General features: G+C 34.6%; 2 protein-coding genes across 2 annotated transcripts in view; both read left to right on the top strand.

The window, feature by feature from the left end:
* The window catches only part of LOC132049227 (FH protein interacting protein FIP2), a 93,475-nt gene that overhangs the window by 38,245 nt on the left and 37,792 nt on the right, over positions 1 to 17,438 (top strand). The window lies entirely within an intron of this gene.
* On the top strand, positions 7,059 to 11,234 carry LOC132049223 (5-methyltetrahydropteroyltriglutamate--homocysteine methyltransferase). Its single transcript, XM_059439943.1, has 10 exons — positions 7,059 to 7,438; positions 7,522 to 7,609; positions 8,473 to 8,600; positions 8,681 to 9,072; positions 9,180 to 9,343; positions 9,448 to 9,528; positions 9,621 to 9,787; positions 9,861 to 9,966; positions 10,085 to 10,335; positions 10,445 to 11,234. Exons 1-10 carry the CDS (start codon positions 7,089 to 7,091, stop codon positions 11,013 to 11,015), a joined length of 2,298 nt encoding a protein of 765 aa, XP_059295926.1. The 5' UTR covers positions 7,059 to 7,088; the 3' UTR covers positions 11,016 to 11,234.

The raw sequence follows: 17,438 nt of genomic DNA, 5'->3' as shown, positions 1-17,438 counted from the left end.
AGGTTCGAACCCACGCACAGTCAAAATTTTAAAAAAAATTCGCAAGACAGTTTAAATTTCGCTATCCGCCAACAAGATACAACATTAAGGAATTACACATTTTATCGCGGACCGGCATACCATGCCTTATGGGCAGACTTGGCATAAGTATGCGGTCCAAAGATAACTTTGATAATTCCTTCACAAAGTTATGCCGGTGGGGGCATACTTTTAATGGGCAAACTTTTATGGGACCGGCGATAACTTTGTGAAGGAATTATCAAAAGTTATGTCGGACCGCTATGACACTTATGCCAAGTCATAAGTATAAGCAGTCCGGCATAACTTTGATAATTCCTTCACAGTTATGCGGTGGGGGCATACTTTTAATAGGCAAACTTTTACGCCGGATGATAACTTTGTGAAGGGGTTATCCGGACCTAAGATACCTTATGCGGTTATGCCAAGTCTGCCCATAAGGCATAAGTATGCCGGGTCCGGCATAACTTTGATAATTCCTTCACAAAGTTATGCCGGTGGGGCATACTTTTAATGGGCGAATTTTTTTTTTGAATTATCAAAATTTTTTATGCCAAGTCTGCCCACAAGGCATAAGTATGCCGGGTCCGGCATAACTTTGGTAATTCCTTAACAAAAGTATGCCGGTCCGGCATAGCGAAATTTAAACTTGCCTTGCGAATTTTTTTTAAAATTTTGACTGCGCGTGCGGTTCGAATCGAACCTATGGGTGTTGTGGGAAAAAATTTTAAAGATTTCAAATTGAAGCAAAATTTAAAGACACCCAAACGAAGGGCACTCCGCGCAAAAAAAAGTATTAAGCATGCACATTATTATGGCTCAAGTGCGCACACAGCCATTTTTCAAGTTTTTGCACGGATTTCCTTCAAATGCACTAGTCTGTAATTTTTTGCCAAGTCGCTTAAGTTTTGCAACATTTGTATCTTTCAAATTAAATTTTTGTCTCGCTCGGCATAAGTTCAGTAGGAATTAAAATTATGTGGCATAAATTGTGTGTATTTTCATATTGCTTGAGTGTTGAAAGTTTTGGCGTGTCCGGCATAACATGTAAAAGTATCCAAACTCCAACACAATGTGCTTGAGTTTTAAATCTTTCAACTCCATCACACCACAATAATTTTTTTCGTGTTTTAGCCAGAAGTATTTTTTGTTCTAATTTTATTTCGCATAAAGATTGATGACTATTAACATTTCACCAATCACCACAACTAAAATTTGATGACTAATCCAATAATGGACATTCCACCTATTTGTAAAGAATATGTCAAATAGATATGCTTTTCAAAAATTAGCAAAGAATTCAGTAACATCAACACAACGTGCTGGAATTTCACTTTTGCTTTTGTGATTCCCAGAACTAGATGTTGTTGCAGTCTTATATGATTAAATTTACTAATCTTTTACAATCGAAATAACAATCCAAATTATCTTAGTTTTTAATGTTGTCGTCTTTCTAATTAATACATCTGCGAAATATATGTGAAGAAAACACAAAAGAAATGGTAATTACATATATCCAAGATATCAAAATTCTAAACAACCAAAAAGACTTTACGAGCCCATTTGGATTAGCTGGAAAAAAGTGACTTTTAAGCATAAGTGTTTAAAGTACTTTTTAAGTGTTGAAACTTATTTTATAAATAAGTAGTTAGGGAAAATGCCGAAAAACACCCTCAAACTTGTCCCGAAATATCAGTTAAACACTTATACTTTGCGGGGGTCCTATGACCCCCTAGACTATTTTAAACTGGAATATATACACCCTTAAAATGACATACCCAGATCTTCATAGTGCAGTGTGTTTCACACGCCTATTTTATTTTGTTTTTCCCTTTTTTTAATACTTCCTCCCTTTCTTTCTTTCCCCATTCTTTCTTCTTCCACCATCTCCTTCAAACCCTACCAAACGATTAAATCAACATAGGCTCATCTTATTATTTTTTCTAACAACACTAAAAAGAATAATTATAAACTAATCTCTTAAAAGTTCAACTAAATAGCAGGTCCATCTATCATCTTCTTTCTCGGCTGGCATGGTTGGGGGAGATAACCCGTTTGAAGATCCCTCATACAAATCATAAATTTGCATACGCTAATGATATCTGTAACATCTGAGATGTCAATTCATCTTGAGTTTTCCTTTCAATACATAATTTGATTTTAGTGATAACTGGGTAGCACAAATTACATTAAATTTTGATGATGAATGAAATTTAAGAGCAAACTATCCACTTAGTTGTACTTTATATTATATTATTATAATATATAAGATCTTAAGAAATGATCAGGAAGGTGCTCGGAATTGTCCTGCAAGCTGAAGAAATTGAGAGGGTTCCTTTTTCCTTTTTGTATATGTTTTGTGTTTTTTTTTTTTTTGGGGGGTGGGGGGTGGGGGTGGGGATTTTAAAGGTTGAAAATGAGAAAGAATATTGCCGGTGAAAAGAATGAGAACAAGGAGAAGAGAAATTTGCTGGAGGGACGGCCAACTATGTGTTTTCCATGACTGAGGTACGAAGGTGAAACAGAGGGGAAGGGGTTAAAGAGATGAAATATTAACTAAATCAAATTAATTAATATAGTGTTCAATTAAGAATTGACATTTGTACACATCAGTCAATTTTGACTATTTTGTTTGCCTCACATACGCCTATAAAAGAGTGAGCACACTTGTTGTGCCACATCATCACTCAAGGATATATATATTCCAGTTTAAAATAGTCTATAGGGGTCATAGGACCCCCGCAAAGTATAAGTGTGTCGCTGGTATTTCGAGACAAGTTTGAAGGGTTTTTGTTATGCCTTTTAAGCAGTTATGTGTTTGGATAAAAGTGCTGAAGCTGAAAAAAAAAATGTTGATGTATTTGGTGTACAAGTGTTGTTAAACATTTTTTTTAGTAGTGAGGGTAATATTGAAATTGGAAAAAAAATATAAGGAATAAAAAAGTTATATGGTCAAACCAAAATGACTTTTAAGCCAAAAAGAAAAAAGTTGGGATTCCTCAACTTCTTGTTTTTGACTTATTTTAAGCACTTTTCTATTTTGCCAAACACCAAAAAAAGTTTAAAATGGCTTATAAGCTAATTTGACCAGCTTATAAGCCAATCCAAACAAAGTCTCTAAGTCAGCATACAATTGAGACTAAATTTTTCTTTACTTCAAAACAAAATACCCAAAGTGAATTTTTTACCTGTACACCAAAAATATCTGACTTTGGTGGATGGTGGCAACCACAACTTCAGCACAATGTGATTCCTTATACTCCATATAAAAATTGGGTGAAAATCATTCCCCTCAACTTTGCTTTAAAAATCAAACTCCCTCCTCAACTTTGAACAATAGACAATCTCCCCCCTTTATTCAATGCAATGACTATTCCACCCTTGATTTTTTCAATCCTCCATTTATGTAATACATTTTTATATTATATGTAATATTTATCTTTTTAATCTAGATATTTATAGATTCTTATTTAAGTTCATTAACATTATAAGTAGAATAATACTTTTATGAATTTGTGACAAAATCTAATGCTATTTTTTATGATTGTTATTTCAATATTATATGCAGTAAGTATGTATATATGTACGTACATGCATGTGTGTATATTTAAGTTTCACTTCTCTCTTATTATCTATTGTTTATATAAATAAACAAGTGATTGTCACTAATGGAATATTTCTTAAATTATAATAAAATTCATTTACAGTATAAATAAACCATTCTTAAAAATTTGCCTCTATTTTAATTGTTTTTGCATTACTTGCATAGAAATATATTTATAAAGTTATTATGACCTGTAATTTTTCACTTGTATAAATAAATATTAAAGTTTTGATTATTTTTAATAAAATTAATTTTTTTATTTATTCTGTTAATTTATTTTATTAAAGAACATCATTAACTTATATAATCAATTAGTATTTCTCACTTTTTTCTTAGCCTAGCAGATAAAATTTATTTTTTATTAAAAAATTTGTTACATGAATTAAAAAATAAAAAATATCATGATTTAAAAGAAGTAAAAAAAAAAAAAAGACAAAAGTTGATAATGTAAGGGTAAAATAGGCATTTAAAAAAGTCAATTAGAATAAAAAGGAAAGAATATCTATTGTTCAAAGTTGACGGAAAAATTTAATTTTTAAAACATAGTTTGGGGGGGTTGTAAATGATTTTCACCCGATAAAAATTTATATATTTAGACCCACCCCCGCTATTTCTTTAGTAATTTGATTGTGGGAGTGGGGACAATTCACCTACTCAGCCAATAAACTTTTTGTTGAAATTTCTTTGACTGCTACAAATTATTTAGAAAATAATATTGAAAGGGTAATTTGGGCAATCCAATCTTGATTTGCTTCCCTTTAATATGTAAGTTGCCAACCGTAATGATGAGAAAGTGGGCCATGACGAATGCCCACAACGGAGCCACCTTTTAAATATAATTCAAAACTTATATTGCGCTTATATAATTATGGGTTTATAGGGTTTCTAATTATACTATATATTATTTATATTTCATCTAAAAAATTATTAAATTAAGTAAAACCCAATGAAATTATATTGCATCAGCCTCGCGAATACTACTACCAAATACCAACCTTTGCATATTGCCTTTCCAATTTCTTCACCAACTACAGCCACCAACTTCTTAACACCACCCAACTTGCAGCTTTTTTGGATAATATTCATATTCATACTCATCCGCCCAAAAACAATGGAGTTTAGTGGAATACGAAGGTTAAAATTCAGATTATTTTAGTTTTTGATATGAAATTGGCACTTTTTTAATGTTTTTAGAATAAATTTATATATTCAAAAATTATATAAGCACTATACATTTTAAAAAATTGTTGCAATGAAAATATTTTAAAAGAGTTGAAAATTCGTATTAAAGAATGTTAAACTTTCTAATGAATAATTTGAGTAACGTAAAATAGGACAGATGGAGTATCTAAGATAAAACAAATTAAAGATTATTATTCTAAAACTCATACAAGAGATCACTTTGTCGCAATTTCTACTTTGTTTAACTTAATTTTGTAATTGGGAATAGCCCGCTAGTAGTAATTGGACAAATGTCGGTTCATTATTGATAATGAAATGGTATGAAACCAAAGTAGATCCAGCTGAAAAAGTGGAAAAAGTAGATCCCTTTTCTAAAATCAGAAATCTAGAAAAAGGAATTATACCCAATTCTAAAACAAACTTTTAATCTAGGTTTATCAATTAAGACTAATAAAATAGATTTGCTATAGTAAATATTACTAGTATAAAATAGTCTAAACCAAAATGACCTCGTATTGAAAAAGGAGGAGGTTTATAGAATTATGTGTCAACTATTTACATAAGATATAATCGTGTATGTATAATTAACTAAAAATGAGAAAAAAAAAACGAAAGAAAGAAGGAAAACTGAAGCATCACTCACAATAATCATAATTCATAAATTAGTAGTGAGATCTACTAATGTTTTGTAACCCGGAAGCTAGAGAGAGAGAGAGAGAGCAGCATTAAATGAAGTAATCCAATAACTTCCTCAGTTTTCAGTTCCTATTCTGATTTCTAGCCACACACCGACAACCAACTCCAGTTAGAGAAACATTAATCTTAGTTTTGCCCCCTCAAAAGGTGAAAATGTTCTTTTTTGCTAATAAGGTCAAAATTCAAGTAGATAACCAATTGAGCTATTAAGATTCCCCGAATTTACTAATAGTGTCTATACCAAACCAAGGAATGCAAGATGTGTGTCTTTTATACAGATATTTATCACTAGAATCATGATTAATTGATGTATAATTTCACTTTAATTTTTAATGTGAACTTCATTGATTTGGTGTGTACGCACACACTTGGTACATATAAGTATTTATAGATCGGTAGAAAATGTATGTCTTATTTCATGTGTTATTCTAGCATCCTCCATTACAAACAATCCTGAAGGTTTGCTGCTATAATTCCATGTCTAAATTGTTAATGAAATTATTATTATTTTGGTTAAACCAACAAGAGAAAATAGTGAAGTTATTATTAAAATTAAATTTGGCATTAAGAAATGAAAAGTTAGATTATATGCATTTTTTTTGCCTATAAAGCCAATTATTATTTAAATGTCAAATATTGTTATAAGTGAAGTTAGATTATATGCATTTTTTTTTTGCCTATATAGTCAATTATTATTTAAATGTCAAATGTTGTTATAAATATACAATAGTCATTTACTATATTAGTAAAAGAATTTTAGAACCAACGATGCTATTATATAGATCTCTAGTTTGACTGTATTGACAAATTAGTAGTATATAAGAAAATTAAATTAAAAAAAGAAAACTTAAAAGTTTCTCCACTTTGGGGACTCTCCCATGATTTTCTACAATTCTTGGGGGTTGGTAAAAAGTCACCATTTTCCAGTAGCAAAAAACATTACTCCTACTTCATTTCCAAAAATTCAAGGCATAGTTGTTAGCACTTAGCACGTCAGAAAATAGTGGTAGTATTACTATTAATTTTTTTTAAAATTTCCAGATCTACCACTTTGAGAGTCTCTATATAACACCATTCGTTTGGGTTGTACAAACTCGCGTCAGCCCTTTTGCCTCTGCATTTCTGTGTCAAATAAGCAATTGTTCTCTTCCTATAGGTACGCTCTGTCGTTGCTGTCTTCCCTCTCTCTTGTACTATTTCTACTCCTCTTTGCCCACCTTCTAAATTCTTTCAAACTTCACTTCTTTCTTTTTGTTTTTCCATATTGGTTTCATCCAGATCTATTGGTAGGTAGGCAATTGTAGATCAAGGTTTATGTGTAATAAGCCAGCATTCTTTTTATGCTCGATGCAAATTAGATCTGCTTCTTTCAAGTTATAGATCTGATTGAAGAGTTTTCATTGAGGATGAACTTTTCATCGTCTGTCTATGATTCCACTCACTGTTTAGCATTTACCAAAGTTATCTCAATGCACCTGTGCATATTTAATTAAAACAACAGACCACTTGCATCTTTATTTATGCCTTTCAAGTGTCTATTTATAATTTGAATTGTTGTCTGACTGATTGAATTTGGTGAATCAGAAAAATGGCATCTCACATTGTTGGATATCCTCGTATGGGCCCAAAGAGAGAGCTGAAATTTGCTCTGGAATCTTTCTGGGATGGAAAGAGCAGCGCCGAGGACTTGAAGAAGGTGTCTGCTGATCTCAGGTCATCCATTTGGAAACAGATGGCTGATGCTGGCATTAAGTACATCCCCAGCAACACATTCTCTTACTATGATCAGGTGCTTGACACAACTGCAATGCTTGGCGCCGTCCCATCCAGATACAACTGGACCGGTGGTGAGATCGGATTCGATACTTACTTCTCCATGGCCAGAGGAAATGCCTCTGTCCCTGCTATGGAGATGACCAAGTGGTTCGATACCAACTAGTGAGTGACCCCAAAATCCCTTCAACTGTGTTACTTTTTAATTTGAATGCATACTGATAGACTGTTATCACTATCTGATCCAGCCACTTCATTGTCCCTGAGTTGGGACCTCATGTTAACTTCTCTTATGCTTCTCACAAGGCAGTGCAGGAGTACAAAGAGGCTAAGGCGGTATGTGACTTTTTGTTAATCTTTAGTTTTTGTTTCACAGAGACATTTTTTTTTAATCTTAGGCATTATTATTGAGCTGTAGCATAGTGGGCTTCACTTTTAGTGGTAACCATCTAAAAAAGATGCAAAAACCTTGTGGTTTGTGATCCAGATTGGGTGGGGTGGTCGGTGGAGAGAGAGGATATATATGTACATATTATTTTCTGTTCCGAAAAGGGCCAAATATGCCCTTTTACTATCGGGGCCAAATATACCCTTTTACTATCGGAAAAGGGCCAAATGTACCCCTCGTTATACTTTGGGTCCAAATATACCTCCGCCGTTATACTTTCGGTTCAAATATACCCCTCCTCCGTTAAGTTTGTCCAAGGTGGACATCCAATCCTATGTGACACCTCATTTGATGAGGTGGATGCCACGCCAGCTTGCCCTACGTGACAAAATGGTTAGGGGTGCTGAAGTGGCATGCCACGTCAGCTTGACCTACGTAACAAAATGGTTAGGGGTCTTTGAGGTGGCATGCCACGTGACAACCAACTCATCAATGTCAATGCCACATAGGATTGGATGCCCACCTTGGACAAACTTAACGGATGAGGGGTATATTTGAACCGAAAGTATAACGGCAGGGGTATATTTGAACCCAAAATATAACGAAGGTTATTTGACCCTTTTCCGATAGTACAGGTATATTTGGCCTTTTTCCGTTTTCTGTTTTCTCCTTTCATTTTTTTTAGATGCATGTTTTGGTTTCGTTCATTGTCGCCTATGTGTTTCTCCAACTACATGTTCTCTTGTTAAATCCACTGTCATATTTAAATTAGATTGATGGCTGATTGATCTTGACCTTTCTCTTCGTGCAGCTTGGAGTAAATACTGTCCCAGTACTTGTTGGTCCAGTCTCATACTTGTTGCTATCTAAACCTGCCAAGGGTGTCGAGAAATCTTTCCCCCTTCTATCACTTCTCGACAAAATCCTTCCAATCTACAAGTAAGAAATATACTCTTTCCTTTGTCTCAGTCATCTATTTTTGTAGACATTCCCATTTTAACACAAAAAGATCATTGCAGGGAAGTTATTTCTGAGTTGAAAGCTGCTGGTGCTTCTTGGATTCAGTTTGATGAGCCTACCCTTGTGTTGGATCTTGAAGCTCACCAATTGGAAGCATTCACCAAGGCTTATGCTGAGCTGGAATCAACTCTATCTGGCCTTGATGTTCTCGTTGAGTCTTACTTTGCTGATGTTCCTGCTGGTGCATTCAAAACCCTCACTGCTTTGAAGGGAGTAACTGGCTTTGGTTTTGACTTGGTTCGTGGAACTCAGACCCTTGATTTGATCAAGGGTGGCTTCCCCTCAGGCAAGTACTTGTTTGCAGGAGTGGTTGATGGGAGGAACATCTGGGCTAATAATCTTGCTGCATCTCTTGACCTCTTGCAATCACTTGAGGGCATTGTAGGAAAAGGTAATGTATTTCCTACCTCATCACTTGATAGTTGGTAGTGATTTCGTTGGTGATTTATCGCAGAAGCTGATTTATTTTTATTTTTATTTTTTAATTCAATTATGCAGACAAGCTTGTTGTCTCTACATCCTGCTCCCTGCTCCATACTGCTGTTGATCTGATCAACGAGACAAAACTAGACGATGAAATCAAATCATGGCTGGCATTTGCTGCCCAAAAGGTTGTTGAAATTAATGCTTTGGCCAAGGCATTGTCTGGTGCCAAGGATGAGGTACAGTTCGTTCTTAACTAAAAGGTCTTCCAAAAATGACCTCGGAAAATGTTTGACAAAGGCTTTCTGTATATCATGGCTAAATTTGTTCGGTGTACTTTCAGGCATTTTTCTCTGCTAATGCTGCTGCTCAAGCTTCCAGAAAGTCCTCCCCAAGAGTGACAAATGAAGCTGTTCAAAAGGCTGTAAGTGTTAAAACCAAAGGACCACTTTCTAATTAATGATAACGACTTGTATCATATTTTACTTACTCCCTTTTGCTCTTCTGATATCTCAGTCTGCTGCTCTTCAAGGATCTGACCACCGCCGTGCTACAAATGTTAGTTCTAGACTTGATGCCCAACAAAAGAAACTTAACCTCCCAATTCTCCCAACAACCACCATTGGGTCCTTCCCTCAGACAGTGGAGCTCAGAAGAGTTCGTCGTGAATACAAGGCCAAGAAGTGAGTCTTGTACTAGCTCTTCTCGTTGTTAACGTTGTCGGACCTGTCTTCTTATAATATAATGTATCTCCAGGATCTCTGAGGAGGAGTACGTTAAAGCCATCAAGGAGGAAATCAAGAAGGTTGTTGACCTTCAGGAAGAGCTCGACATTGATGTCTTGGTTCACGGAGAGCCTGAGGTAAGACAAAGCACATGCTTACTAGGCATTGCTGTTTTTTTCTTAATTCATGCATACTTGGCGTCTTCGATGTTACTGTGGTGTATCTTTAGTAACTTTGGATGTTCAATGCATGCAGAGGAACGATATGGTTGAGTACTTTGGGGAGCAACTTTCTGGTTTCGCCTTCACTGCTAATGGATGGGTTCAATCTTACGGATCTCGATGTGTGAAGCCACCAATCATCTACGGTGATGTCAGCCGCCCAAACCCAATGACTGTTTTCTGGTCCAGCACAGCCCAGAGCATGACCAAGCGCCCAATGAAGGGAATGCTTACAGGACCAGTTACCATTCTCAACTGGTCTTTTGTCAGAAATGATCAGCCAAGGTAATTATTAACCCCATCCATTATTTTGATCTTTATAACCCCCCCCCAACCCCACCCCACAAACATTGTTTTACGAGTCGATGTTGATGTGTGTCATCATGGTCTCCAGATTTGAAACCTGCTACCAGATTGCTTTGGCCATTAAGGATGAGGTGGAGGATTTGGAGAAGGCAGGCATCAATGTCATCCAAATTGATGAAGCTGCGTTGAGAGAGGGGTTGCCTCTTAGGAAGGCTGAGCATGCTTTCTACTTGAACTGGGCCGTTCACTCCTTCAGAATCACCAATGTTGGTGTCCAGGACACTACACAGATCCACACTCACATGTGCTACTCCAACTTCAATGACATTATCCACTCCATCATCGACATGGATGCTGATGTGATCACAATTGAGAACTCACGTTCGGATGAGAAGCTTCTCTCAGTTTTCAGGGAGGGAGTGAAGTACGGTGCTGGAATTGGCCCTGGTGTCTATGACATCCACTCTCCCAGAATACCATCAACCGAAGAGATTGCTGACAGAGTTAACAAGATGCTTGCTGTTCTTGACACCAACATCTTGTGGGTTAACCCTGATTGTGGTCTCAAGACCCGTAAGTACCCCGAGGTGAAGCCAGCACTTCAGAACATGGTTTCTGCAGCCAAGGCCATCCGCACCCAGCTTGCCAGCGCCAAGTGAGCCACTTGAAGAAAGAAACCTCGCATTTTGGTATCCATTATTCATGGTGTTTTTTAACTTGAAAAGGAAATTCTCTATTGATTTTTAATAATTGTGCTTGCGATGATATTATTCTATAGGATAGTAGTACTGCCCCCCGGGTATTTTATTCTTCTTTTATCTGTTTCTTGCTTTTGAAGCACTCTTTTTAGAAGAAATCATATCGGCTCTATTTTGTTGCTGTTATTTCAAGTATGTCCCAATGGCAGCAGGGGAGGATTCATGAATGAAAAGCAAAGAATTGCCATCCTCTGTGTTCATATTTCAAGTTGTTCTTTTTAAAATAGATGAAATAATTGCAATACGGTTAAAGATGATTCAAACAACCAAACGACAAATGGCAAAAGGGCTATTTGGGATTCAAGCATGGGTTGCTTCAATTATTCTTACTATGAAATTATAGGGGAATAGAATCAACTAACGGATTTAAACTAATGAAAACTTCAGCAGAAAACCTACTCCATTAGCAGTGTCTATTGTTAGAGAGAAAATACGAAGAAGAATTTTTACCTCAATGGAGATCAAACGCTGTCCTAGTATTTTCAATCTAAATATTAAGACTTCCTAAATAGTTTCAATAAGAAAAAAAATTAATAACCAAAATTTTCGTTTTCTTGTAAGTACTAAATAATAAGAAAAAAATTAAAATAATAATTAGTCCAAAGAGAAATCTATAAGGTTAAAAACTCGATCAACATTTTGCATTGGGACTTGCTTTATGATACTAGTATAGATAAATAATTAGATAATGCCTATTAGCCAATTGATCAACCAAACAACACTTTCAAATACTATTTCCGGCCTGGATCTCGTCATATAGCTTCTTCTTCAATCAAAAACTTGCGCGGATTGAGTCTTTAATTTTTACCCCTCAAATCGGTGGTCTTTAATTTTTGTCCCTACTTCTTATTTAATGAAAATTTGTGGGCCAAAATACCCTTATTCGTTGGTTTATGAAACGCGAGATTCAGGTTCGAACCCAAAAAAAAAAAAAAAAAAAAAAAAAAAAACAATTTTGCAAGGCAGAATTTCGTACCAAATTTTGCCTATTCAGGCAAAAGTTATGCCTTAAGGCCTAATTTCTATAGAATTCTACAGAACTATGCCGGACAAGGGGTAAAGGTATGCCTAAGCATAACTTCTATATAGAAACTATGTCTTAAGACATAACTTCGGATAATTTTTGAGACCTCCTCTCAGGTTTGCCTTCATAACACTCACCTCTCTTGCGGTTTGAGATATTACGTTCACCTCCCTTATTTGATATATTTGTAACCAAACTTATTTAAATGATAAATTGTCTATAATATCACGAAACTACCCTTGTCTCCACCTTTAAGTTTTTAAATAAATATGAACCTCCTTCCGATGTTTCTCAAAGTTGAATTAAGAAGATTTCAAGCAACTCATATTTCATATTAGTTAATTGCGAAGCAGACAAATAATTATTGTATATAACAACATTTTTTCGTCCTTTTAACTTTTGCGAATAAAAAAGAATGATTATAAGGTGCCATTTGGACATGATTTTAAATCATGAGATGAAACCATGATTTGAAATCATGTTTGGACATGCAATTTGGATTTTTTAAGTTGTACTTTTACTTATAGACATAAAAACCCCACAAGTTATGAAATCTATCAAAACATTCTCAATTCTTATACAATCTTACCAAATGAGCAAGTCATAGTTCATAACAAAATTAATACATAACTAGAAGGCCTTTCTAAAAAATACATCATTAATTGATCAAACTTTAGTTCAATAGAAAAGAAAAATTAACATGAATAGTAATGTAACTATGACTTGGTAGAAGTTAGGACATAAATAAAGGTAGGTAGAAGTTAATAAGGTTGATAAATGATTGGTGGGAGTAATTGTTAAAATTAGCTACCAACTTATGGGTCCTTTTTTTTTATTTTTTATTTTTTAAAAAACAAAATATAAACTTATGGGTCAAGTTTTACATTTAAATTTTTTGAAACCGTGGTTTGAAATCCCAAATCATGCTTTTTTGGATGATTTGGGATTTCATCTTATGACATGAAAGCATGAGATGAAATCACATGTCCAAACGCTGATTTCATCTCATGACATGAAACCATAGTTTGAAATCGCATGTTCAAACGCCTACTAAGTGTCCTGACATTAATTTTATAAGCCTAATTTTTTTCCAACATGAAATTTTAAAAATATAAATTGTGATATTCTCGCATTGGTTTGTAATTACTCTTTAACTCCAGCTCGGAACTTTAAGAGTTTAGTTATCATTCAATAGACGAAAAATGAAAAATCCAAGTTTATTTTTCATGAAAATTTGAATATATACAAAGATCCCTAGTATAAAATGTAAATAATTAACCATAACGAGAGAGAGAGAGAGAGAGAGAGAGAGAGAGAGAGAGAGAGAGAGAGAGAGAGAGAGAGAGAGAGAGAGAGAGTTCTATTAGATTTACTATAACTCCATCCAATTTAATTAAGAAACGCATTTAATTTCTTTTTGAGAAATTAAAATTCACATATTACTTTAAAGGTAAAATTTTATACCAGTTGTTTGCAATCTACCAAGGTAGCATAACAGATAAACATGCTAAGGAATTTGATATTCGTTTTAATATGAAGTTATCAGTCCCTGAAACCTTCTTTAATTTTGAGAAATTCGGGAGGAGGTTTATACTTAAAAACCTATAATTCGTAAAAGGTGGAAGACAAGGGCAGTTTCGGGATATTATCATATAAATGAGTTTGGTTACAAAAATATCAAAATAAGGAGGGTAAACGTAATATCTCAAACCACATGGGAGGTGAATGTTATGTAGCTAAACTTAATGGGAAGTCTCCGAAATTATCCCTAACTTCTATATAGAAACTATGCCTTAAGGCATAATTCTGTAAGATAACTTAATTTCTACAGAACTGTGCCTTAAGGCATAACTTTACCCCGAATAGGTATAGTTTGCTGTGAAACCTTCTCTTACAATTTTATTTTTTTACTCTGCTGTGTTTCTACAGAGGGCAGCCCACCTTGTGAATTTTTTTTAATACTCTGTTGGGGTTCGAACCCAGAATCTCAGGGGTATTTTCGGCCACATAATGTAACACCTCGTGCATTCGGGTTAGAGTTCGACTCATAAGACGGGGATATAATGGAACCAATATTAGGAGTATAGGAAGTGTTTTGAAAACTAATCAGGTCATAAGAAGAGTCTTTGGACAAAGCAAAGTTGGAAGCCACTCTACGGAGCATGTTTTCAAGTGAGTTGCAGAAGGTCTTACTTCAAGTGACTATAATCTCTTTATTAATTGGGAATTTGGGAATACTTTCCAATTAAAGTTGTAGCCCTTTGAAATACCTTTCCAATGGTATATTGTGGAGGTCAAACGCACATCTGTACAAAAAGTTATGGTTGTTTTACTGAAGGGTCACAGAACTGTCTAATGAAATACGACCTGTAAATATGATCCTTATTTTGTGGCCGTATTTTATGAAAAATTCAGCCTCGACATTCTGTTTTGTGTCATGATAAAATACGATCCATAAAATATGGACCGTATCTCAAAATACGGAGTGTATTTATGGTCCGTATTTCTCCCGACATAGTTAAGTATAAATACACCAGTTCAGTCTTCTAATTCTATTTTTCATTCCTTCAAACACTAGAACAAAGTTCCTCTTTTCCCATCAATCCAAGACATTAAGGTAAGCCATTCCAAGCCCTTCCAAGTCAATTCTAACGTGTATTCATGTAATCTAATTAGGAAATCATTGTTCCTAACTTAGGGTTTCCAAGAAAACTCAAATTCAAGGGTAAGGTTCAGGCTTTTGGATTTTTTCTTCAAGACACTAACTTTATCACTTATTGTGGAGAGATTAAGATATGTAGGGTTTCTATCTACGTGTGAGAACATCATTGTTCTTCCCCACGCCACGTTCTTCCATGATTATACGAAAGTTCACCTAAAACTAGGGTTCTTGACATGTTCGTGATAACCCTAAGTACATGTACAATAATACACCATGTTTGTATTTAATAATTCATTATTGTGATCTTGATATTCCATTTTGATTATTGAGATCTGTCCATACTCCATAAAAACCCATACTTTGCATTCCATAGGTTCTTAAATGCAAGATGAACTATTTTGCTTATTTCCATGAAAATCCTACATGTCTCCATGTTTCCATATAAGTATATTATGTAATTATATATTCATGTTATATTATACTTACAATTCATGTTCACAAATCGTGTTTAAGAAAACCATAGGCTCAGATGCCACCTACTTTTATGTTCATGTTTTTGGGAGTTGCACAGATTACCGAAAAGGCTTAGATAGCCTGAAACTACGATTGCCAACGTAGGATAAGGATCGCTCCGCCTAGTTAGGACGATTCCTTCATGTTTTATTGATTGGATCCTTTCATGTCATGTTTATGTCTCATACCCCTGGCAAGGTATGAGATTGCCCTGCTAGTCGGGCCGGAGACCAGACTCCACGTACCCACGTGGTGATTCATGTTATCGGTTATATTAATGCTCTCCCAACTAAAAATGCTTTTACTCATGTCAGATGTTACTCATATTCATGTTCAGCTTACAGATACAGTTTCAGTTATTTCATTCAGTTGCTTTACATACCAGGACAATTCGAATCTCCTGACGTCCCTTTTTATTTACCTGGGGGCCTGCATTTTACGATGCAGTTGTTATACCCCGTTTTAAACCGGGTTAGATTAGGGTATAACATATTGGAGATTCCTATTTGCTTTATTTTTAGGAGTCGCCACCTAATTAATTTTAAGGTGAATTAGGGCACCTAATTATTAACTTAAGGTAAAACTAACCTCCGTTAATAGTCTGCTTAACCAGTATGATTCTAGGTAAGGGTTCTATATTATCCTAAAGGGAAGGGGTTAGGCATCCTTTAGGATCCGTTAACTTACGGTTATCCGGCCAAACTTAGGTTAATTAATTAAAGCTAAAAATGACTTACAAATATTGCTAAAGTTTTAAAGAAACATGTAATAAGGTTGTTTAAAAACAGAACTTACAGAAAATAATAATTCGCATAAAAGATGTCTTTAAATACTATTTAAAATAAGATTTATAAAGGTTGTTAAGACTTTAAATGAGAATAGATAATAATGCTATATAAAATGAGATTTGCAAAACAAAGTAGTTTGTATATGAGCAGGCGAAAATGTCGATTTAAGCAATACTTCGATAAACATTTAAAACAACTCAAATGATAAAATATTAACTAATTTTTCAGTTTAGGAATATATAAAAATAGCCAATGTGAGTTTTCTTTATTACTTTTATTATTTCTTATTAAATATGCTTACTTAAAAATATGCATGATTGACTCCAAAACTTGAAGCGTTATTTACAAATATGCTCGAATTTACATTCGCGTATCAGTGATGTTTTGAAGATAATAAGTATAGAATATAATTCCTTTAATTCGAAAATATGAATTTATGCTATCAATTATTCTAGAAGTGAATATTATAGATACTATAAATGACTTTAATACAAAAGAAGAAAATGAAGCTTAGGGGGATTAATTACTAGTTTCCTTTGGATTAACTACCCAATATACTATATTAGCCCACTAATTTACTAGAAATCACCTAAGTTAAGAAAACAAAAACAAAGTAATGGGTTAATTGCACAATAATACAAATTATATGCATAAAGTAAAATAAAGGCATAAAATAAGTTAAATGGATTGACCCATTTTCTAGATTTCTAACGGATGCCGCCATTGGGCTTCGGTCCGGCTATTTTTTTTTTTTTTTTTTGTGGGCATTTCTTCTTGGTCGGGCCTCGGCCCAGCAGAATTTTTTATACACGGCTGCGAATGGGTTGGACATGGAGAAGATTTCGTTGGGCTTTTAGCCCAACACCGAATGTGGAAGAAGAACGAGTCCCTCAGACTCGTATATGACGATCATGCACAAAATGAAAGGAAAGGATTAGTAAATAAAAGACTAAGGCCTAAATAAAGAAACTAAGTACATAGATCAAATCGGCACATAACACAATAATGGGACACTTAGAGAAAATGTTCAAACCCAAATAATGCCATAATAAAAAAAACGACTGAGGCCCTTGTAGTCTATTTTATATCACTGAATAACTTAGGCTCAAATACCAGACAAAACAGTCAAATAAAATAGACGCGGGCCCGCTTAAAATGATAACAGTCATAAAATGAGGCAGGCCCAGAACAAACACGGCAGTCCCAGTTTTCCAGAATGGATAATTTGTGTATATTTCCCGTATATTCGAGTATATTTCGCGTGTATACACGCTCAAACATGGTATACTTCTAACATAAGAGTATGTGAATGTTAACAGATGCAAGTGACGCAATCT

This window comes from Lycium ferocissimum, chromosome 3, assembly GCF_029784015.1.
Source record: "Lycium ferocissimum isolate CSIRO_LF1 chromosome 3, AGI_CSIRO_Lferr_CH_V1, whole genome shotgun sequence".
NCBI classification, from domain to species: domain Eukaryota; kingdom Viridiplantae; phylum Streptophyta; class Magnoliopsida; order Solanales; family Solanaceae; genus Lycium; species Lycium ferocissimum.
The sequence above is the reverse complement of the archived record's forward strand: the minus strand, read 5'-3'. Positions and strand labels throughout refer to the sequence as shown.

Excerpts from the sequence above, each read along its gene's own strand:
- LOC132049223 (XM_059439943.1), top strand. The coding sequence starts at position 7,089 with ATGGCATCTCACATTGTTGGATATCCTCGTATGGGCCCAAAGAGAGAG. Across the intron at positions 7,610-8,472 it reads AGTACAAAGAGGCTAAGGCG|CTTGGAGTAAATACTGTCCC; the intron begins GTATGTGACTTT and ends CTCTTCGTGCAG. Across the intron at positions 9,073-9,179 it reads TGAGGGCATTGTAGGAAAAG|ACAAGCTTGTTGTCTCTACA; the intron begins GTAATGTATTTC and ends TCAATTATGCAG.